General features: G+C 37.8%; 1 protein-coding gene and 1 pseudogene across 1 annotated transcript; both read right to left on the bottom strand.

Moving 5' to 3' along the window:
• Window positions 1-1,445: 1,445 nt before the first annotated feature.
• Window positions 1,446-23,450, bottom strand: LOC149817278 (uncharacterized). The gene is made up of 3 exons (XM_089986780.1): window positions 22,967-23,450; window positions 2,329-4,730; window positions 1,446-1,890 (listed from the first exon to the last, which is right to left on the bottom strand). Exons 1-3 carry the CDS (start codon window positions 22,983-22,985, stop codon window positions 1,861-1,863), a joined length of 2,451 nt encoding a protein of 816 aa, XP_089842906.1. The 5' UTR covers window positions 22,986-23,450; the 3' UTR covers window positions 1,446-1,860.
• Window positions 23,071-25,575, bottom strand: LOC149817277 (putative pectinesterase/pectinesterase inhibitor 51 pseudogene; annotated as a pseudogene).
• Window positions 25,576-25,692: the final 117 nt, after the last annotated feature.

The following is a 25,692-nucleotide window of genomic DNA, read 5'->3' as shown; positions in this document are numbered from 1 at the left end:
CAACCCACGGAATATATGGGATGATGGTGCTATTCCTCCATATCCAAGACCATGTTGTGGACATACTAAAATAGTTCAAGAATTTAATCCAAACCAGATAGTGTAAATCAGGTATCTGCTGGGGACCTGGTTCATCTCTTAGGAACCATCTTTCAATTTATCAGGATGAACCATCACTCCAGCTTCGGAATTGATAAAGCCTATCAGCACATTGCAAGTATAATCAATCCAGTATACATGTTAAGAGAGAGACTGTCAAGACCCAGAAAACATGCCTAAAATTCTAACCCCTTTCCTTAATCATGCCACTTAGCAATTTGACCAAGTAATCGACTTACTCGGCGAAAAAAAAGAAGACCCAACCATTCTTCAAGTCACAGCAGATTTCATTAGAGCCAAGACTGAGCCCCAATCTTCTGAGCATTTAGAAAACATTGCTTGCATTTCTGGTGCAAAGCCTATCCTAAAGACCAGAAACTGAGATGAGCACCGCCCCACTTAACCACTAAGCATGACCAACAGCAGTGTTGAAGCAGCAGCATTTGGATTAACCAAGTCTTACCTAAGCATAACATGCATGGTCAAAAGATCTAGACATTGGCTTGGTGTGGTTTGCTTGGCGCTAATTAAGCAGTAACTATCTTGAACTACTTAATATGGTCATAAAGATGGGCGAGATATGGTTTGTGAGAGAATTATCAGACCACCCCCATATTCAGCTAAATCTGATCCATAACCAACACACCAGCATTTAATACATTTTCTTTATATATATTCCAATGCCAGTATCAATGAGGCTCCAAATCCTTGAAAAGTTTTTTTGATGAGTTTAGACCAAGTTTGCCAGACTAGGAAGCGGAAGCAGGAAACGATACGGGAAGCGGAAGCGAGAAACGATGCATTTGAAAATGTATAAGCAAGAAATGAGTAATAAAAAAAACAATATAAGAATTGAATGGGAATCAAAATGGAATGCAAATAAAAACTAAAATAAGTGATTATTTTTAAATGTCATGTTTTTTAGTGTAAGAATTAAATTTTTAACAAAATCTAAAAATGATGACTGTCAATTTAGAGAAAGCACATGGAAGTGAGTAAGAAGCGTGAGGGAAACACATAAAAAACAAGAAAAGTAGAGTGAGAGAACATATAAAGAATAGATGAAGTGTGGAAAGTATAGGAGAAGCGTGGGAGAATCGAGATTCTCATCAAGTTTCGGAAGCAATGAGTATCGTGCATCCGAAGCGAGTTTCCGAGAAGCAGGCTTTCCACTTATCTAAGAAGCTTCCGATAACTCTGGTTTAGACCCAACCCACATCTAACGTGTTTTTGGCACTAAAATTAACATTGATCTTTACTTCTAATCCTAGAAGCATTATCATTCTAAGAGTAGAGAATAATTATCAGAAATTATGAAATTTAACCAAACAGAAACATTAAGGAACATATTCCAATAAAAAAATGCTTCAAAATTGTCTTCTTAATAACATGAAGAGTGCAATACTGACAACAATGGAAAGAAGAAAATTATGTCAATGTGACAGACATGAATCACCATGCTCAAATTGCCATTTTCAGCCATGCTGCACATGCAATGTTACCTCACATGCATGAAATGGACCGTGTCCTTTTCCACTTTGCTCATGCGACATGCACATGTGCATTCAAAAAATAAACAAAATGACACCAAAACTATGATTCTATCTATATAACGACTAATGCAGGTTTCACTAGCCTAACCTGCCACAGCAATATAAGATGTATAAAAACTTCAACGATAGTACCAGGAAAATTTAACCTAATGAATTGCCTTTCAAAAGATTTCTTCTGCCATCCATATGCTCCATGTATCTCAAGCCTTCAAGTTTTTTTTAACAGGTCAACATATGCCTGCATATGAACAAAAGCTGGATGCTGTTAGCATCTTGATCAAATTCCTAACAGCTTGACCAACCGATAACCAAAAACAGCTCCCCAGGACATTACAGGATATGATTCAGCACAGGCCATGGGTTTTACTTAACCTATGGAGGCTATACATTAACAACTCTTTTTTTTTTTTTTTTGTGTGTGTGTGTGTGTGACAAAAAATTAAACAGAAATCTGTTTTGGAACTGCAATTCACCACAATAAACATAAACAGTATTTTGTGCCATGGCTGGCCCCATACAGATGGGACACGGTGTGATGATGATGATGATCAGGATGACAAAGATACATTTGTCACAATATAGAGACCTATAACCCTGTGTGTTTGATTGCAAGTTGAAAGTAGCAAGAAATTAGAGAATGCCCCATTTATCAAAATTGTAAATTGCAGAGATTTACCTGTACAAATTTAGCAAGTTTTGATCTTGAAAATGCAAGGTATTGATCGATCTGCTCTTGGGTATTAGGAATCTGAGGCCCTTGCAGTGTACTTGTCACCTTATCAACTACTTTCTTCGCTATAGTCTTGTGGGCTTCCTTGCTTATGTGACCATCCTCCCATGTTGGCTTCAGCAATTCCTTCACCACCTCTGCTAGCGCAAACTTAAATATCCTCAGTGCTTTTGATTCCCTACTTTTATTTTCCTTATTGGCTGCATCAACATGAGTGTCCATTGATTTCTCAGTTTCTTTTTCTTTCCAACAATGTTCTTGACATTTTTTGCATCCTTCTTTTCCCTCCGGACCTTTGTTTGGCTCGGGACATGAGCCCAGACACCCTTCATCTTTTTGGCCTTTTTCATCCATGCCAATCTGTTCATTTAGCTTGTTGTTGGCCTGATGCTTATCCACATCGAGTACAACACCCACAAAAGCTTTCTGCTTATTAGTTTTTGATTGATTAAGAGGGTTTATGCTATCTGCTAATGGATGTTTACTTTGAGACCATAGGCTGTGATTAGGCTGAACTGATGGGGCTTCGGCAGGAGGCAATACGATATTCGGATAAGCGAATGGGTGGGAAGATGCCAAAGTAGCAGAAGCAGCAGAGTTTAGTGAATTGTAGAGCTGTGGGATTTGCTTAACAGTTTCTAATATCTGGGCTAGTGGTGCTGAGACGTTTGATAGCTGAACAGCCTGATTTGCTGTACTAAGTTTTGTTTGAAATGATGCAGGAATTATGCCTTTGGATGAGGAAGCAACATTATCTGTTTTTGGTGCAAATTTCTGAACTAAATTCTCCTGAGCCAATTGAACTTGAATACGTGGATCCAAAGGACCTTTACGGAGTGGCGGCTGGTTCAGATTGATGCCTTCCCCAGGCCAACACACTGTGGGAGCATTACCAGCAGAGAGGTCTGACTGACTAAGATTGATACCACTAGCATGAATATCATAATTACTTGTAGGCAACAAGGTGCTGTCAGTATATTGATGCATGGAAGGAGTAACAGATACATTTGGTCGTAGAACACCGGTCTCATGAGGTGCACTGCCAGGACATGCATACATAACTTCATTAACATGCTGATGGCTTCTAACTAGAGGAGCTACAGAAGTTTCCTTGGGCAAAATCTGACGCTTGATATCTTCTTTTGGATTCCAATTGCTGTAATTAACATGATGGTGCTCATGTCCTTCTCTTCCATGACAATGATGGTACCATTCTCTATTGGCTCCCTTATCTGAATCTGAACCATCAAATAACTTAGCATCACTCTTTGAATCACCAATACCATCTCCCCTACAACTATTACTTTGAACCCAATGTAAGAAGATCTGAGAATCACTCTCTGATGTGACACCCCATTTAGAATAAAACTCCCCTAAAGACCTGTGATGATCATCCAGCCTAATACCCCAACTTTCATCTATTGACCTCTTAACAGAAGTTTCATGAGTAGGAACACAATGAGAATACTTGCAAGATGGTCCTTTTTGGCAACAGCCACTTGCAAAAAAATGACAAGGAAGTGGTTCTCTATCTCCTCTCTGCTCAAGGTCCCAACAACCCTGCTCATGATCTTCCTTCCTCTCCAAATCTTTTATTTCTTGTATTTGTTCTTTAATAGGCAAATCCTCATTTCCATAAAATCCAACTCCATAATGGATGTACCTATGTCCTGATTCTCTGAAGCACTTGCCAGCCCTACAATTGCAGCAGAAAGAAGCAGATCTTTTTTCCCTTTCTGCATCATGCTTGTTAAGATTATCATTCTGAGGGAATTTCCCCTGAGGATGTCCATGTGGATCAGTATGCATTTCACATTCAAAATGCCTTGAAAGTCTTTCGCTCTCTTGTCTACTACCATTTCTTTCTGTTGGGCCATTGTTGGCATACTTTGCGCTATCACAGTCATGATTCTCATGGAGGAATCTGCACTCACTTCCTCTCATGCAATGACCCCTCTTGTAACTTGAGAACAGAGGAAAAGAACATTGAGATTCTTGCCTCCATTCGTCCAGACCTGGGGACATCCTTGTAGCATAACATTGATCTCCATCCCTTATGGTGTAAGCTGTGTCTCCATTTCCATAGTCCTTGTCCCTCCACTGGACTCTGATTGCATCTTCAATGTTCCCCCAGCCTCTGGCAAGGGTGCTAACAGTTACTGAAGAATCTCCATCCATCATTGATCCTTTATGATGATAAGCATCACTCATTATCCCAGCATCAGGTTTATCTGTCCCAATTTGAGCTTGAACAGGTGATTCAGAAGCCAAATCCCGCTTTGAAACCTGCTTTCTGACGCTCACAGTCCTGGTGACCTCTCTCAGAAAAGCATCAACTGGTATATCACCTGCTCCAAGATTTATGTAGAAAATAACAGCTTAATATTACATGAAGACGTAGGCAATGAAGACGGATTTTTTTTAACATGTTCTCTATTGGAACAAATATTCAAAGCAAAATGGGTTATACATAAAACCAATGTTGTCAGTATCGTTGTGAATCAGCTGATTCATATCATATCAGCCAAAAATCAATATGAAACTCAGCTTATTTGGTTTGTTTTTAAATAACTTTTAAAAATGGTATAAATAGTTTTTAATATTTTTCTTGACATGTGTCATTTTCTGGTTAAAAATTGACTGATTCAGCTCAATTTGGTTCAGAATCAGAATTGGCTGATTCCCTGAATCGATTGGTCCGATACAATTCTGACAACATTGCATAAAACAGGATGACTGAGAAGACAATGCATACTTTCTGTAAACAACTCTTACAAAGTATCTGTGTTCAGCTAGACAAAGTATTAAATTACTCAATTCCTATCTAAGTTGGACATTCCAATAACGAGTAATGGACTAAATATAAACCCTTTTTGGATAAAAAAACTAACAGGACCTTGACCGTATTTGGAAGTAAAAAAAATGTTCTGCTAGAAATGAGCTCCATACTATCTTATCATTGTGCTCAGGTACTATCTTCTCCTGAGGGCCATGACACACACACTGTCGTTGATCCATAAGGATTCTTTATTGCCATTTCTAGCATTGACCTTGACTGATTTTACATGCTTTTGAATAGGGATGGGTGAATTAGGGTTTGAGTTAGGCCTGGGTAGCCAAACTACACAATCTTCAGGCAAGCATTTTGGCTTCAACAAGGCTAAGAGCTGAAGGAACTGAGGTTGCACAGACGCAACAGCCAAATCTCCACTAATTCAGGTTGTGCCTGTGCCAGAAACACACTCAGGGATAGGTTGACTCATTATGGCAGGTATTTTGGGGAATTCCTAATCATACCACTGGACCTTTTAGGAACAGTTTCATATTAATCATGATCGTCAACACTTAGATATGGATTTCAGACATGCAGATCTTTTGTTGTGGGATTTAGCCCACATGCAGATCTTTTGTCAAAGGAATATCTAGATTAGATAGTAATGCCAAAATTATTGTACAATGTAATTTTAATATGTTATAATAACAATTCAGAATAAACTATTGACTCATTCTGAACATATGCATTTAGCAGATATATATAATCCTAAATATCTCGCAGCAAGGCCTTAAATACTACTAACTGATCATCCTGCTAAATAAGAATAAATAGGAATAGCAGTAACAAAGTGACAGAGAATGACACAACTTCCCGCAAGGCAGCAGAAAAACCATGGGACCTTTTTTGCTCCCAACATCACCATGCATAACAACCATTTTCCAAGAAAGATGGAATCTTAAGATGAAAGAGTCCTATTTCAATCAAAGATGAAAAAAATCATCTAACAATTTCTTCAGGTAACATGGGAATAGAATCTTTTCCACCTAGAAATGATAAATATTCCTCCATTACAACAGCAGAGCATGCATCCAGAAACTAAGCCCTCTTTTTCTAGTCTGTGAAATGACTTGTCAAAAAATCCATCCAGCAGAAAGTTGAACGCTCATGCCTAGACTTACATTTGCTTGTAATTACTAGAAAAGCACATCTCAGAAAAAAGGAAACACCCAAAAGAAGGGCAGAGATTAAAGATCAAATAGTAACTAAACAACCAGCATTTTCAATTTACTCATCAAAACTTCAAAAATGAAAGGATGAAAGATACATGATTCTGTGGATCCATCAGCAGGAAAGAGGTATAATCACTAACAAAACATTACTGTTACACGAAGAAACAAACATAGCCACATAAGAATAACCTTTAAATACTAAAGCCCATAGCAAATTTCTCAAACTTTGCTATTGCACATAGCAAATACTGTACTGTAAACTGTTGAAACATGTGTACTCACCTAGACGAAGGCATATTGTTGGTAAAAGAGGGACAAAGGGTGTCCAACACTCACACTCCAAAGAACAAGATGTATAGATATGCTAGGAAACTATATTTTCAACTGTTTGATGGATTGATAGCAGAAAATCATTATACAAAATGGCAATCAAAGAAAAAGCAAAAAAGAGAAATGTTCCTTGACAATCTGGGAATCATTTCAGATATACCCAAAAAGAATATAAGGCAACTCCATATGGTCATCAGAAATATCCATACGCTCGTCCGTACATTTCAATTCCAAACAAATCTACTTTTCTGCACACGCCTTGAAAGAATTAATTTTCCACAGAGAAACCACACCAGCCCTATTACATGATGCATTATGTCATTTATGTCTATTTTTACATTGTGCCCAGCACTTCAAATGCAATGTGCTGTTAATCCGATCAAACGATAGTTCCATAAAAGGGTAACACTTAGTAAGATATCCAAAGAGTGTCTGACATAGAAGTGAAAATAGACAGGCTAGCATCTGTTATATTCAAATCAGTAACCATACCAAGCTTGTGTACCCAGGTTAGTTATGTTTTCTCTTACCTAAAAGACAGCTTTAAATTCTTTTTTTTCTTCTCTTGCAGATAGTACAGGATTTCCCAAACTAATTACTAACTGTAATTTACAACAACCTTCCCCAATTAACATGGATCATGAAAATTTTCCAATCGCTCATTACTTATTACTTCACTAGCATATTTCTATTATTTGCACTTCCCAATTCCCACATTAAAAACAAAATGAAGAAAGTGTTTCATAGTTCCTTTTATTTTTGCATTTCAATCATTTGTGTTCCTCTCTCTCATTGTCTATTACTATAGTAGGAGCACATTCCACTAAAGACCATGTAGAGGTTAAAATTTTAAATTATAAAAAGAAATTTAGAAGCTATTGATCATAAAAAAAAGGTGCTGCAATAAATTCATTATAATTTTTTGGCTTCATTTCATATGATAAGATAACACTTACATTGGTACAGGAATACTGCATTAGCTCATCAAAGCATTCCAACTCGGTGTATTGCATGGTCTAGTGACATCCATGACAAACTACTAAGATTCTGATAGTGCTCAGACAAATTAGCTTAAATGAAAGTGGAGAAAGGATTTTAGATTTTTGTTTGTCATATGATATGATCTTAGCAAACACTTGGTTTAGGAAGAGGGAGTCTCACCTAGTAACATTTAAAAGTGGGGTTAATACGAGTCAGATAGATTTTTTCCTACTTAGAAAGAGAGATAGGGGTTGTTGCATCGATTGTAAGGTTATACCGAGAGAAAGTGTAGCTACACAACATAGAGTCTTAATTGTAGATCTTAAAATTAGACAATGCCGCAAAAGGGATAGACATAGGATAGATCCTAGAATTAAGTGGTGGGCACTGAAAGGAGCTAAACAAGGAATGTTTGTAGAGCAGGTAGTTAAGGAAGATGATTGGTGTCTCAAGGAGGATTCAGAATCAATGTGGAAAAAGATAGCGGGTGGCATGAGAAAAGTGGCTAAGGAGGTATTGGGTGAGTCTAAAGGCGGTGCACCACTAGGTAAGGATACATCATGGTGGAACGAAGATGTCAAATTAGCTATTAAGGTTAAAAGAGAGTGTTATAGAAATCTAAGTAAGAGTCGTGATAATGAGAATTTGGAGAAGTATATGATAGCAAAGAAGGAAGCTAAAAAAGTTGTTCGAAACGCGAGGGCTAAGGTATATAAGGAGGTTTATGACAAGTTGGATACCAAAGAAGGCGAGAAGGATATTTATAGGCTTGCAAAGATGAGAGATAGGAAATCAAAGGATTTGGGTATGGTTAGATGTATCAAAGATGAAACGCAAAGGGTTTTAGTCAAAGATGAGGAGATTAAGGAGAGATGGAAAGATTATTTTGATAAGCTATTTAATGATAGTCATGCTCAAGATCTTGGAGACTTCTCCAATCCTTTTCATGAGATAAATCGTGACTTCATGCGCAAGATTCAAAAGAAAGAAATTGCAGAGGCTTTGAAGAAAATGAAATCAAGAAGGGCAGTTGGCCCAGATGGTATACCTATCGAGGCTTGGAAATGCTTGGGAGAGAAAGGTTTAGAATGGTTGACAAATCTTTTTAACTTGATTTGGCGAACAAATAAGATGCCTAATGAGTGGAGGAAGAGTACTTTGGTGCCTTTATATAAGAATAAGGGTGATATACAAGATTGCACAAACTATCGTGGTATAAAACTCATGAGTCATACTATGAAACTTTGGGAGAGGGTGATTGAGTCTAGGTTGAGGAAGGTTGTCATGATATCGGAGAATCAATTTGGTTTTATGCCTGGAAGATCAACTATGGAAGCTATACATCTTCTTAGACAACTTATTGAAAGATATAGAGAGAGGAACAAAGATTTGCATATGGTTTTTATTGATTTAGAGAAGGCATACGATAGAGTACCTAAGGACGTTCTCTGGTGGACAATGATGAAGAAAGGTGTTTCTCTCAAGTACATTAGTATAATTAAAGATATGTATGAAAGAGTAGTAACCAATGTCCGCACTTGTGGAGGGGTGACAACCAATTTCCCGATAACGGTTGGGTTACATCAAGGATCTGCTTTAAGCCCTTTCCTATTTGCGATAGTGATGGATGAGCTTACGAGATCAATTCAAGAAAATGTACCGTGGTGTATGTTGTTTGCTGATGATATTGTTTTGATTGATGAGTCTAGAGCTGGGGTTAATGCTAAGTTAGAATTATGGAGACAAACATTGGAAGCTAGAGGTTTTAAGTTGAGTAAGAGTAAGACTGAATATATGGAATGTCGGTTTAGTAAGCAACGAAGTAGTGATGGGAGTGTAGTGAAGCTTGGTGAGCAAGATATACCGGTGAATGATTATTTCAAATATTTGGGATCCATCATTCAAAAGTATGGAGAAATTGATGGAGATGTAAATCATAGGATAAAGGTTGGGTGGATGAAATGGAAAAGTGCTACTGGAGTGTTGTGCGATCGTAGAATGCCATTGCGGTTGAAGGGAAAGTTTTATAGGACGACTATTAGACCCGCTTTACTATATGGTACGGAATGTTGGGTTGCCAAGAGACATCATATTCAAAAAATGAGTGTAGCTGAGATGCGGATGCTTAGATGGATGTGTGGAAATACAATAAAAGATAAGATTCGGAACAAGGAGATACGTAAGAAGGTAGGTGTTGCACCCATTAAAAATAAGATGCGAGAGAATAGTTTACGGTGGTTTGGACATATTCGGCGAAGGCCTAATGATGCTCCAGTTAGAAGGTTGGAGAAATGTGATAATATATTAGTTAAAAGAGGTCGGGGTAGGCCTAGGAAGACTTGGATGGAGATGATAGGAAAGGATATGAATGCTTTGAACCTCACCGAGGACATGGCATTGGATAGAAATGATTGGAGGAAAAGGATTCATGGGGAAGACCCAAAATGATTTTCTCTTTTGGTTCATATCGCTGACCCCAATTGTTTTGGGATGAAGGCGTAGTTGTTGTTGTTGTTGTTGTTGTAACACAACTTGCTGTGAGACGAATAATCATCAGAACATTTAAAATTCATCATTAGATGGGATTACACCAATAAACCACTTTCTCATTCCTTATAAGATAATATACATGATAAGGTTTATATTTACATGCATGTGCACACACACACACACACATATATATATATATATATATATATATATATATATATATATATATATATATATATATATATATATATAAAGACAGGACATATTTCCCATGACAACATATTAGACAAAAGATTTCCAATAAAAGTTCTAAATGGCCATTGCTTGTAAGAAACCAATTTTTTTGTTCCAAGTTTATCCAAGTTTTATAGGGAAAATCAGAAAAGGGGAAAAGATATTATATCAAAAAGAATAATGAGATAAACAACAAAATATTTATGCTTCTATCAAGCATCTGTAAGAAAAATTGTAATAATAAATTATAATTCTCCAAATAGGTTTTTACATGTTCATCTTCCGAAAAAAATAACAAGGGAAATTTTTAAAAACACACCTAAATTTTTGCAAATAATCAAAAAAGCACCTAAGTTTTTAAAAATGTTAAAAATGCACCGAAGTTTTCATTCTGTTAATTAAAATAATTTCTCATCCAACTAACTTGGGTTAACTTTAGTTCAAGCTGGGTTAATACCTCAAATTTATTGATATTCCCTCTCTCTCTTCCCCACCCCAATCTTCTCCACTCTTAACTAGGGCTGGAAAATGAGACGAACGAGTTGAGACCATCTTGTTCAAGCTCGGGCACAGCTCATATTCATAACCAGACGAGCTGAGCTCGAGTCAGATGATCTGAGCCATGAGCTGGCTCGCTAAAACAATTACATGTATTTTGACGCATTGACAACAATGGGATTTGAACTACAAACTTCTCTTTTACATGTCATGTGTTCTAACCAACAATACAAAGCTATTGATGTGGACCCATTTCCTGCAGACTCAGATTCAAATCCGAGTTCAATGATCCAAGTACTCGATACGGATCCTAGTGTGGTAGATCCAGATCCAAGCTCTAAGCTTCAAGCACTGAAGCTTATGGGACCCACCCTAGGGTTGCCAGCCCAACATTGAAGATCAAGTGGGACCGACCTGTGGGATGCCCCCTCCTATTTCAAGAGGTCAAGACTTAGTGGGACCCACCCCTTGGGCATCCCAACCTATTTTTGAAGTCCATGAAACTCGTGTAGCCCTCTTGAAAGCTCTCTCTAAAAATGGTCAAAAGGAAGAACAAGGGCTAGACCTATTTTTGGAAGTGGACTCTATTTTAGGGTATGGTCCAAGTAGGTGTATCTAGGGCTCTAAAGGCTTAACTAGAATTAGGTTTTTCTCTATTAATTTGCTTGTAACTTGTGTATGCTTTAAGAGCCCTACCTAGGCATATATCTAGGGCCTCATCTTGTATTGAGAAGGCATGAAAGAACTTGAATTTGATCTCTCTCTCTCTCTCATTCATGTCCCTCTCTAAATACGCCTCTCTCTCTCTAGCTCAAGTCTCTCTCTCTCTCTCTCTCTCTCTCTCTCTCTCTTGCGAGTCCCTACCCCCTAGACTTGTATCTCTCTCTAAGGGCTAGTTCCTTCTCTATCAGGACGGGCTGATCCCTAGTGGGTCTGTTCTTCCAAGTGGACCAAGGTTGCAGCCTAGGCCCACCTGAACCGGTGCAGTCAACTCCAACACAATGGTGGTCTCGACCCTCTCAAACCCAAACTGTGGAACCTTGGCCTTCCTCAGCTGAACCAAGATTGTATCAGACTCCAGTAGAAGCCCTGAACCCAAATATGCTTAAAACTGAAAATCTGACGAATCTTGCTTTTTGTCAGAATTAGAAAAATCACCCAACCCAATCCGTAAGGAGTTTAAATCTGAAATTTGGACTCAACACACTTTAGGATATCTAGTTTCAACCCCCCTGAATTTCATGATTTATAGAGCTCTCTGTAAAGAAATCTTTATTTTACAATTCGGATCTACTGGAACCAAAACCCAATCTTCCTGCAAAAAAACCCTAAAAAACCATCCACTTGTCCAAGTTGTATCTCTTTGTCCCTGCGTCACCTGATCCTCAAATGTTCCCCATACTTAGTCCAAGGTGTTCAGAACCATCCCTTAAAATTTGGGATTTTTTTGTGGCACCGTTTGGGTGTACTAAATTTTATACTGAAACCTATTACAAAAACAGAACCTTGTCTACCCGAATTGGACTTTGACCTAACCCCTAACCTAACCGAGCCAACCCACTCCCTAAAATTCCTAATCCCAATTCCAGGAACGCATTCGCTACCTTTTATGACAGACATTGCACTAAAATTATATATCTTATATTCTTACGAGCTTACACTACCCGAGCACCCTTTCTTTGTTCTCGGCTCGGTTTTGGTTGACGAGCTGCTTGTGGATCAGCTTGCCAGCTACATGAATCGAACATGAACGAGTTCATGGCGAGCCAAACCATGAGTTTCTCGACTTGTTCCCCAACCCTACTCTTAACCCATAGTTCTTTTACAGCAACACACCAAATTTCTATGATAGTTGTGTCCTTCACCAAGAAGATAACTCTTGGATGTTGTGAATTTGATACCAGGAGTATGTGTTAACTCTTGGATGTTTTTTTAATGTATAGTTAACGGTGACTCTAACAGAAGATAACTCTTGGATGTTTTTTTATTAAAAAACTTAGGTGCATTTTTAATTATTGCCAATAGGTTAGGCGTGCTTTTGAAAATTTCCCAAATAACAATTACCTTCTGCTTCTTCCGATTTTTGTTTCTTCTTTCTTTGGCTTACATGTACCTCCTTCCCTTAATAGGTGGCTACTAAATTTTTGTCCCCAAGTTATATTAAAAAAGGTTATCTTCAAAATTTGGCAGCAACATTAGAGTACACTTATGTAAGTAATAACCCATTTGATTCACAGCGTAGTGCTAGGCTTCTGTGACACTATTTATCTGCATTACAATGCAAATGGTATTTGGTTTGAATGCAACAGATGGATAGTTAGAGTAGCTCTATCTTAGTCAAAGGCCTTGGATTTGGATTATTGGATCTCACTGCAAGTTATCTCATAGCTTACTTAGCAAAAAAAAAAAAAGAAAAAGCAAACAAATCTATCGAATACATAATGATATTATCCTGATTAATAGTCCGACCAATATTATCACAACATTTTCACTTTTTTAACCTTTTGAAGACAATCTAGAAGATAGCCCAGATAGGATTCAATCTCATGCCACAGTCAAAGGTACTACAAATTTACATATTCACCCACCATGTTTTGGTGACAAGATGGTTGTGCCAATGTGTTTGATATATCATGACATTATCCCACTATTTTAAAAAATATCAATGATACACATCAGTATGCTGCTAAGTATATGTGAACAATTTCCATGTAATCTCTTATCACAGAGATTTCCTTTAAAGATTCAAATGTTACTTTTGCAAATATAAAATTTAAAAATCCTCAACAAAATTGACATAAATTAAGTTAGTTAAGTATATCAGGAAACAATAGAAATATAAGTATAATAGAAAAATAGGAATACAAAATGGAAGTTTTAGAAAAAAACAATTCTAAAAGTTGTTTCAAATATTTGACAATTCTGAGATGCAGTTGACAAACTTCTTGAAGCATTAGTAATACTTCTCTCTTATTCAAAAGGATGCAGTCTATGTAAAATGGGTGCTTCTACACCCCCCAAAACACTGGTGTCACACCCACACCAGCACCCATTTCTATGTGATATAGGTCCAAAATTGTCCAAGTTTAAAACAAAAAAGCTTTATAATTGTATAATTGTAAACGCATTTTGTCAAATATATATATATATATAGAGAGAGAGAGAGAGATGAGTAGCTCCTAACCGGTTCATATCTTAAACACTTCTAAAAACCATAGTTGAATGTGTTTTTCGCTTAATCCTAACATGTACACTCATTCTTATTTGTCTATACTTTGGAACGAATCGATTCGATGAGAAACCTTGATTTCTATTTCACCAAATTTTGGTGCAATATGAGCCATTGTTTCTTTATTGCTCTAAATAGACATCTAAACATGAAAAATGCCTAATCTAATACATGTTCTCCACTAAGTAAGCTATAAAGAATATGCCTAATCTGAAGCACAGCAATAAAATTGATGTTAAATTACATGCACTTAGAAGAAAAGAAGTATTCTTGGTAAAAAAATTATTGTGACACTCAAACTCCACTTTAAATTGGCAATAAAAAGGCCTTCCTCAACAACAATTCCCTAAAATCCCTTTGAAAAGGCACACGTGATTAGAAGGTCACATTTACTTGTTGAGAAGCAACAGAATTACTTGTAGACTGAATACACAAACTTATACAGGTTAAGGAAGCACCAGGCAGTTGTTTGCCCTTTTGCTTGTGACTTTGTGCGTGTGAATATCTTGACTGAGAATATAACAGGTCATCCACGAAATATAATTTCATGCAGGCTAGGTGGACAATCAAAAGGTTTGACCGGGACATATAGGCACCATAGGAGTATAGCTATCCAAACTAATGCATGAGGAAAAAGAACTCAAGATATACTGAGAGAAAAATAGCACAATGTCCTTGAAGCTCAAGCAACAGGAAGCATCACAAGAATCACAGATGATCAAATTATGACCTCTTTAAATAGAAAACATGACTAATATTAACAATATAATGGTAAATGAATGTAAAACTCTACAACCAACTTCAAGTGGAAAAATATAAAGCACCATATTTCTGAACATATTTCGCAAGTAAAAAACACATGATCATCCATTTCTTTATCCAAAATATGTAACCTACAGTATTCATGTACGTGTGTATACATGTATATACTGCTACACAGAATACTTTTAGTAACCCTTTGTTCAAACATGTAAAATTGTTTTAAAAAAAAGAAAAAAGAACTAAAATCTACAGGAGCCTCCCAAAAATCCAGTCCAATAGATGGTACATTTAAAACACCAACAAAAACAAATGCCAAAAAGAAAAATAGAAGAAAAAGGAAACTGTCTAATTTCTTCAGAAAAGGCAAGAACAAAAGCCCTTACCAGCAAACTTGCAAGCAGGAAAAAACTCAACAAGCAGGTCAAGACAATCACCATCCAAGATAAAAGCAATACGTGCATGCACAAAAAGCACAACCCACAAACCCATTTTCCCCAAAAAACAATAACCCAGAAAAAAAGGAAACCATCATTAGACAAAGAGTACCAGTGAATGGTGATGATAAAAAACCCAGAAGAAAAAAGGAAACTACCCAGTTCCTTAAAAAGAAGACCCTTACGAATGAACTGCAAGCGAGAACAAACTGAACAAGCATGTCCAAGATAATCACCAGCCAATATACAAGGAATTCATGCATGCATGCATGAAACCATTTTGCCCAGAACACAGGAAAACCGCAAAAATGAAAGGAAGCCACCATTACAAAGAGTAACAAAGAACGGTGATGATAAGAAACAACCTTACCTCAAGAGAACCCACACTATGGAAATGGTTTATATGAAAATGAGAACGAGTATGCCATCCCTTAGAGAAAGAATCATATGAAATGGGTGGCGTTTTAATATAGCTATGGAAAGAAAGGAAACAACTGAAGTTGGTATTTGACATGTGGAGGGAAGACAAACAGAGGTTCTCAAATATAAACCTGTCATAAAAGATTTTTGCCATTTGGAGCTTCCAGAAAACTAATAAGGAAATTATCTCTGAACCGTTTTCTCTCTTTTTTATCTTTTCTGCACTGTCAGGTTGATAACTCAGTCTGAACGGGTTTTGAGACTGGCCCAGTGGGTCTCCGGTCAACCTAGAATAGTGAAGACTTGGTTACTGGCTCAAGCTTAGACTCAAAACTTGGTATTTGTATTTGTCACTCAATCATCAACTGCATAGATCTTTCTAATATTATGTGAACTAAACCAAATGGACAGAGTCAATTGACTGCATGAACCAAACTTTCCTTCCTAGCAATTGAACTTTGACTTGGCTATGTTGTTAGGGATTACAATATTAAGACTTCACTCCATGTAGCGAACCTACTCAGGTTGCCTTAGAAGTAGTAGGTCCTAAATATTTTCCTGTATTGTGAGAAACAAGAAAGACATAAGACTTGTGCCAGACCTTTTCTATTTTTCTTTTGGAGAAATAGAAAACAAAGTCCACCACAAGTTTCTCGATTGACCATTGGTCATAGATGAGGCTCTTTTGGCAAGACTTTCATGAGGCCTTCCAAAGATGGTATGCTACCAATAAGCAAGATATAAGCCAGATCTAGGTTCAAATATGACTGGTATGCACTTTTATTTTGTTTTCTGACTTCAAATCTATGTCACATGGATACGGATGTGGATACGGGGATACAACAATTTTTATTAAGTTCACAATATGACTAGTATATAAGGGAACAAGATACGGGGGCCAAAAGCGAGTATCCATGTGACAGCTTCAAATCTAATCTAGATATGTAATGAACCTTATTGTAGTGTCTGGTTACATTATTTCTTTGTTTCTTTTTTTGGCATCATGATGGATGTCATCTAAATATCTTGGTTACATGCGATATTGGAGAAAAAATCTCAAGAGCATACCCACATATATATGGTAAATTGGCAAGATAGAACCACAATACCATAGAATGGTACACACTCTTGGTTGCGTGGATCCAGCCACCAAATATTGGATCTAAGCATACAAATGTGTTTATGCATGGTTTATTTACTAGCTAGTATGTTTCGTCATCTTCAATATACAGTAAGATTCAGTTTTCAAGACAGTGAAAAATAAAAAACTCACAACTCATAAAGATGAGGGTGGTTTAAAAATAGCCCAAAACATCATAAAGTCAACTTGAACACATGGAAATAGTAAATAAAACATGATAAACATGATCCAAAGTTTAGTTTCTGCTTTTGGAAATAGGATCTATGCAGTCTTTCTCTTTCTCGAATACGGAAACAACAACTAGGCGGGATTGGAAATTTAGATGCCTAGGTTGAGATAGTGCAACTGTACCAATTCACCCTATCTCTTCTTTCTTTCTCTAATTGAAGCATATAGACACAAAGACACACATACACACACAAAGGAGAAACAATGGTTTGATGAATAGAATCCACAAGATCTAAGATCGTTGTATCCAATAAGATCTAGTCCAAAACTATATGAATATATTTCATTTTTTAGAGGTTTCTGTACCTTCACTACTGTGTGTGTGTGTGTATATATATATAGAGAGAGAGAGAAATAAGTGGATCTCCAAACAGTCAATCGAAATGTAATTCCCACACAAGTAGCAACGAGAAAGCCAGTTTCTCACATGTGCACCCGCGAAGGAATATATGGAGAGTTCACCCAGAAAGAGAGGCAGAGGTGGGAGGAACAAAGGCTTTGGTCGTCTTTTTGTTTTGCTGTTTCTCATGAAACTAGCCTTACAGATAATTTAACAAGAATTCTTGATATTTAGTTAATCATGTTTTGGTGTAATATGAACCGTTGATTTTTTTTTGTTGAGCTAAAAACACATCTAAACATGAAAAATGTTTAAATGAATACATGTTTTCTACTAAATAAAGCATAGAGATAACATCTACGGGTTTAGATTAAGAAAAATATATATGCGAGTATGTTTTTTAAAGGGATCTGGGATGTTCTGTGAGATAAATGGTCTGGAAGCTACACATTTATATTTATATATAGGTACATATGTAGTATTGTGTGTGTATTCAATGAGATAGTGCTTTTTCAAATCCCTCAAATGGGAATCTGTCCCAAATATATATACCATGGTTCCTTCAGCAGGTTTCCCCTTGAAATGAAATGAAAAAAGTTGTCTAGATCCACAGATTCCTCAATAATGAGCTGGCATAAAAGCTGAATTTTTGCTGATTCTGATTTTCTGGTTAGGAATCTTGCTAGATTAGCAAGGGAGGAATTAACAAGATATGGAAAGATCATCCCCAAGACTGGCACCCACTTATGAATGGGTGATTCTGTAAATCTTTACCTAAATTCAATGAACTGGTAAGGTCCGCCTAACCCCAGCTTGACTATAAAAAGAATCATATTATTTATATACACCCATCTATCTCATAAGTGTCATACCAAATCCCATCTAAGATGGGTTATCAAAATAGTTCTATTTATAAAAATCAAAGTCAAAGAACTTTCAAAAGTTATTTTCTTATTTTAGATTGAGGCAAGTCATTGACCCAAATCAAAACAAGAAAGATTGCAAAATAAGTAATAAAATCATCCATGAATCACCCATTAGAATTGGATCTAGAGATTGGATAAACGGTTCACTGACTATATATATATATATATAGGGCCATTAAAATATAAAAACTGAAAATATAAGAATTAAAGTATGAACCAGGGTTACCGAAAGCGCCATAGGGCATGGGGAAGCGTGCTTCCCCAAAACGCATTTCGAAAGCGCGAAACTTGGCGCTTCTGAAACGTGCGGGGAAGCATAAAAAAAATTGGGACGCTTCCCATTTTTTTCATTTTTTTTGTGTTTTCATTTTTATTTTTATTTCTTTTTTCTCTTTTTTCGCTTCTCCCTCGCTTCCTAGGTCGCTTCTGAGACAATTTCTAGTTCGCTTCTAAGTCGTCCTACGTTTCTCGCTTGCTAAAATTTTGGAAGTATCTCGCTTCCCGCTGCAGCTTCCCGAATCGCTTCCCACTCCCACTGTCTCGACTGTCAACTCTGGTGTGAACCGAGATTTTCATGGGTTTTTTTGTTTTTTTCTTTAAATCTGACCATACATATGTGATCTACATGCTTGGTTTGCCCCTTGAATCTTCCAATTGTGATGCATAAGCATGATTTTTTAAGGCTTGAAAATTGATGGATCAAAATTTTTATAAATATTCAAGCATTCAAAAACCATATTTTTTGTCAAAAAAACATGTTCAAAGAGTCAATTCCTAGCAAATGGACCATGTTGAATGCATCTACAGGGTCAGATTTGCAAAAAAAATCATTGGAAATGCCTAGCTCACACTCTAGTTCTCGTATTCTAGTGGCCCTATATATATAAATAGTCACTAGAATATGATAAGTGGAAATATGAGAACTAATGTATGAATCACAATTTTTATGATTTTTTTATTCTTTTCTCTTGAATCTAACCATGCGGATGTGATCTATAGGATTGGTTTCATAAGAAACACCCTTGAATCATCTAATTTTGATGTATAAATGAGATTTTTTTTAAGGGTTTAAAATCAATGGCTCATATTCTTCATAAATATTCAAGCATTCAAATATCATATTTTTTCATCAAAAATACACTATCCAATGGTTGATTCCTAGCAAATTCATCATGCCAAGAACATCCACATGGTTGGATTTGCATGCCCATATTTCCAGTTCTCATATTTTGGTTCTCATATTTCAGTTTTCATGTTCTCTCTCTCTCTCTCTCTCTCTCTCTCTCTCTCTCTCTCTCTCTCTCTCTCTCTCTATATATATCTATCTATCTATCTATCTATATATATATATATATATATATATATATTTTTTTTTGCTTAAGCTGAGCCGACCCCTCGTACTCCAAAAAAGAGAGAAGGTCGGCCTTAGTCTAGAATTAGATGGACGGATGGGTGGATAGCGGGTTATCTCCAAAAGGCATTGACCTCTCCTTGAAAGGGAAGCTTATTCACCAAACTGAGAACTGAAATAGGCCAAGATGAGGCATCATCCCTTGGAGTTCTACGTCTTCTGAGAACACGAGCTAGTAGCAGGCCTTGTCGGACAACAGAGCTAAATAGTTGTCTCTCAGTTCGTTCTGTCATTTCAGTGATTGACTAAGATATATATATATATATATAATATTAGGAGAGAGAGAGAGTTGAATACAACATGAACTTAATCTATGATCCAATGGCCAATCAGGTTCTTGGAATTATGTGAAGCTTAAATCCAAACTAAATTGTGTCAAGTCCAAGTGTTAGTACCAGAGTTACCGGAAGCTTCTTAGGGAGGTGGGAAGCTCGCTTCGGAAGCGCGATACTCCTCGCTTCTGAAACTTCATGGGAAGCTCGATTCCCCCACGCTTCATCTATGCTTCTCATACACATGGTCTATGCATACTATATACTTTACTCACATTTCTTTTCATCTTTTTCATATATTTTCTCTCACGCTTTCACTCACTTTCCATGTACTTTCTTTAAATTGGTAACCATCATTGTTAGATTTTAACAAAAATTTAACTCTTTAAAAGAAAAATCATGAAATATAAGAATGATCAATTTTATTTTAGTTTTTATTTGTTTCTTGTTTGATTCCGTATTGTTTCATTTTTTATTCATATTTCACTTTTAAATTGAAACTTCGCTTCCCACTTCGTATAAATTTTAAAATGCCTCGCTTCTCGCTTCCACTTCCCGTATCGTTTCTCGCTTTCGCTTCCTAGTTTGGCAACCTTGGTTAGTACCCCTTGAAGTCACTATTAAGGAATGTAGTTGAGCAGGTAATGATCAGTTTAGTAGAAAAGGAAAATTAATATTTTAAATTATGTACATTTAGGAAAATGTAATGGATCAAATACAATATACAGTTGATCTTACCTCAATTATTAGTATAAATTTCTGGTGCAACATGAATAAAAGGGACATTTAAGGGTGGGTTGATATCGCTATGATTAAACAAAGAGAGAATTATATAAATGTAACATAATAGGGCTTGGAAGAAGCTTCAAAAATTGAATTAGAGGGAGGCGGTTAAGCTAAAAGATTCAATGTAGGGGGGTGATGATGCATGTGAATCATGGGATATAGAATGGTTTCCGTATTGAAAATATCAGAAGTAGAATACCCTCAAGTACTCAAACACCTTCCCCTTAAGTGCCAATTTTAGTAATAGCAACTATGCATTTAATCTATGCAAGGAATATTGGTGATATTTCCAAAAGCCAATTTAATGTTGAAATGCAACATTTTCTGCTTAAAAATATTACATTTTTATAATGGTATCAATGCAATAAAACACATTTTAATATTTTTGTATTATTTATATTTTACTTTATATGTCTATATATTTCTTTTATTTTTATACTTTCATATATGCCATGATTTTCCCAAGGAGATCTGTGACATTGCTTTTTAATTGCCACGGACTAGCTAAGCCATCAAAATTAAGTTCTATAGTTTCAACTTTAAATACAACATGGAGATAGATTTGCATATGTTTTGAGTTTAAACATACACGAGCCCATCCACAATGTTTAATTTTACTAACAAACTTTGTCCAATTGAACACCACCAACATATTCAAAATCCCAAAACAAAGACTGGGACAGAAAAAAGAGAACTATCCAAATCCTTCAAAAACATAAAAATAAACAACAGCCCCCACCAATGGTTTTTAAGCAAGAACAAAACTCAACCAACAAGTTCAAAATAACTGACATCCAACACACAAACAGCTGAAGCATTTGTAGAACACAAAACCATGCTCTTTAAAAGCACAACAAACCCACAAAAGTCAAAGGAAACAACCATCGAAAAAAGAATAAAAATGAATGGTGTAGATGACAGCTCAACTTACCTCATGAGAAACCCAACTTCAGGAGATCATTACGATAAAATTGGAAAAAGGGTTTTCTCTTGTAGGCCAATAAACATCTAAAAGAGGTGAATTGAAGAAATAGCCATGGAAAGGGGACTATCAAAGTGGGTGTTCGAGATTTGATGAGGACGAAGCAACACAAAGGGTCTCCAATTCGAACCACAAGACTAATTAAGAAAATCTCTCTCTCTCTCTCTCTCTCTCTCTCTCTCTCTCTCTCTCTCTCTCTCTCTCTCTCTCTCTCTCTCTCTCTCTCTCTCTCTCTCTCTAGCTTTCTTTGCGCATCAATTGAAGGCTCAAGATAACAACTTAGTTATAGGCTTATAGCAGAGTTTGAGTTTGGTTTGGAGGGTCTGGGGATCAACTTGTGAAATGCAAAACTTGAATAAGGTGTTGGACCTAGGCTCATAACTTGGTCACAGGCTTGGTCAGGATCTATACGAGTAGACTACACCAATCTCAGCCAGGGTCGCCCCAGATTGTGTTAGATTGAAAAATTTGTATGCAATGTCACAAATAAATAACACTGATATTAAGAAGCGTTTTTTGCATCAATATCATGTTAAAAATAAAATATTTTCAAAACACAAACAATATTTTGAAAACATCATGCTTTTAACATGATGTCAACTTTTGAAATCACAATAAAATCACAATATTTTTGAAACATTGCCAATATTTGTTATATAGATCATATGTTGGCAGCTACTAGAGATATATCTTTCTAAAGTAAAAAGTTTTTCAGCCTCAGAAGAGAGGGTTGGGCTAATAATCCTCTAATCTTGAGCTCCACAGAGGTATATCTAAGGTCCAAGGCATTTGAATATAGCCCAGAAAGAGCTATCAATTGAAGATAACAGAAAGTTAAAAAGTGGCCCTTGCAACCATAAAAGGGATTCCCTCCCCCAGTGCGGCTTGCCTTAAACCAAAGAGAATAAACAAGGAACAGCAAAAACAGAATGAACTCCAGTTGATCAATTGAATCTGTAATACCAAGATAACAATGAATATTTTCTAACACGAAACAAAGAAATGAATCCAGTTGTCCATCGAATCTTTAATGCCAAGATAATAACTATTTTCTATCTAGTTACAGCAGATATGAGGAAAATTTTGAGACACTTTCTCTTCCTTACACAACATACCTCTCAAAAGCCACTCCATAAAGCTGTTTCTTGCAAGCTATTGAAAGTGATCTCTGCCTCTCCCCCACACACTCACACATAAATGCAAACACAGGAAGTTACAGCTAATAACTTGTAACCCATTCGTTCCTTTGTATGAAGCTCTCAACAGAATACATATGAACATTTTGCGGTGGAATCTGACTGCTCCAAGGCACCCTGCTAAATTGTCATACTCCCCATAGTACAGTGTTTCAGTGCAAAATCACCTCTCCACGGCATCCACCCTTCTGGCCGTATAAGTGCCACCAGGCAACAATGCAGGAACACCGTTCGCGAATACTCCTTCCATGGCCGACCAAGATAGTTCTGATGAACCACCGGTTTTGAATAGAAGTAGCCCATATACTCATATGTGCCATTTACCACACAATTCTCGAATAAGAACCCAGTGGATTGCGCCGGATCTGTCCGCCCCTGGGCAGTGGCGGCATTGCTCTCTCCCTTGACAGGCGACAGTCGCCGAGGGGTGACGAGGATGGTGCAGTTGTGGAAAACTGCAGCCGAGTTTCCAAAGACGAAGTAGATGGTGCCCTGAATCAGGCATGATCTGAAGAACTGGCGAAGTGTGGGTGTAAAGTGTGTCTTGATTACCAAGGAATTCACAATTCTCAATCAAAGGGAGGTCACTGTCTGAACGGAAAGCCACGGCTTGGTGGTTATATGGTCCGGCAGAGTTCTGAAATGTGATTCCCTTAGCCATGAAGCCATCACCACTAACTCCTGCCAGACAAGGGTCAGTTCATTTCGACGGAAAAAAAATCACAATTATTTCTCCACCTTATTTGGCCGAGAAGTTTTTTCAAAAGCCCGCCTAACTTTTATTGGTTGTGTTTTCAAAAGCCCTTCTTTCGTTTGGAAATGCATTGGAAGATTATGTTTTCACCCTTTTGTTCAGAATTTTCATACTTTTCTCGGAATCCTACCAATTCTGAAAAAATCTCGGAAAGGGACCGATATATCCGAAAAGAAGAACATAAATAAATTTATCAAATGTTTGAGAAACCATCAACAGAAGTATCAAATGTTTGAGAAACCAGTCTCGATTACATGAAAAATCCATACCATAATTCATAGAAGCATGTTTTTGTTACATTATAAATGAGTATTAAGTTCTTTTCAATCAGCATTTCTGCATACAAACAATAAATTTATTTTATAAAAACAATTTTTGTTAAGAGTTTTAAATATTATAAATTATGAAAATTATTATACAATAATGATTGATTTACATATTATGTTTGACTATTTTAATTTATAGGTGTCTATAAAAACATATACTTCATATCAATTTTTTAGAATGACAAAAATATCCTGTACACAACAAGGGATATCAATGGGTCGGGTTTGGCTCCGATAACTGAACAACCAATCACCATTTACATGGACCCAGTATGACCAGTCTAGATCCAATTAAAACATTGGGTCTGATGTTGGGCTCAGAATTTGGACCCCAATTTGGTAGGATCACTCCTATCCGAATCAAATCTGAATCTAGGCCACTAATCAATGGATCGGACTTTCGCTGCGATCAGATCGGCCCAAATAATATGTGGGTCGAGTTCCCACCTGACTTGACCCACCAAGGAAGGGCAATTCGGTAAAAGAGACACGAGGAAGCGACGGGGAAACGTACCAACCGTGACGGTGTAGTAAGTCGAGACGCCGACCATGAACCCGTAATTACCATTTTGCCCATGCCGTCTCCCAAAAAGACCACGTTCCGCTTCCTCTCTTCATACACCCCTTCCTTTATCCTAATGACGAAATTCTCCGAACCGTTTTCCGGAGCCGAGTCGACCGCCTGCTGCACCGACCCGAGACACCCTCCTGTCCGGTCCTTGCAGACCACCACGTCGGGCTCCAACCCGTCGAACCCGCGCAGGGAGGGCGGAGGCTCTGCCCTTCTGGGTATGCCGGTTGCCGCCGCCGCCGAGCCCGTCTCGCTCGGTCCGCAGCGGAGACCACAAGCCGGTGTCATCGCCGAACCGAAAGAACGCGAAGACCATAGGGGGGGCGTTGCTGGTGAGGGCCATCATGGCCGAGCCGATCTGCGCCGTGTTGTTGACGTACTTGAGAGCCGACCAGCAGTCGTACTGGAAGGTCAAGCCCGCGCTGAGCCACGGGCGGGCGTCCTCGACCCGGGACTCGATCGTCTCGGCGTCGGAGGAGATCCCGAGACGGTACGCGGAGAGGGAGAGGAGCTCGATGCAGTTGTGGGCGGCGTTCATCAGGTCGGGGTCGCCGCCGGCGGAGGCGAGGATCGAGTCGGCCGTCGATCGGGCGGTCGTCAAGGAGGCGGCGATGGCAGAACGGACGAGGTCGGCGGCGGTAGGGTTAGGGTTCAGGGAGGCGTGGGAGAGGGTCACTTCGCAGGTGGAGAGGAAGCGGGTGGCGGAGCACGCCGGTCGAATGGCGGATGAAGGGAGGAGGGTGGTGGTGGTTTCTTGGGAGTGGACGGTCCGGCAGAGAGGTGGGGACGATGGTGGTGCTTGTGGGGGTAGAGATGAGTAGGACGGGAAGGAGAGGGAGACGATGGATATTGGGTTTCTGAGGTGCTTCCTTGGCATCTTTTCTGGACGGATCTTGGGCTTCTTATGATGAAGGAGGTTACTCTCTCTCTCTCTCTCTCTCTTCAAGAATAGCAAGTTTGGCTCAAGCCCCATGAGTGCTTTTATATCACAGAG

Source organism: Nuphar pumila, chromosome 14 (assembly GCF_984573655.1).
Source record: "Nuphar pumila chromosome 14, dmNupPumi1.hap1.1, whole genome shotgun sequence".
NCBI lineage: Eukaryota > Viridiplantae > Streptophyta > Magnoliopsida > Nymphaeales > Nymphaeaceae > Nuphar > Nuphar pumila.
This window is presented reverse-complemented; position numbering and strand designations above follow the sequence as displayed.

Excerpts from the sequence above, each read along its gene's own strand:
- LOC149817278 (XM_089986780.1), bottom strand. Across the intron at positions 1,891-2,328 it reads AACTTGCTAAATTTGTACAG|GCATATGTTGACCTGTTAAA; the intron begins GTAAATCTCTGC and ends GTTCATATGCAG.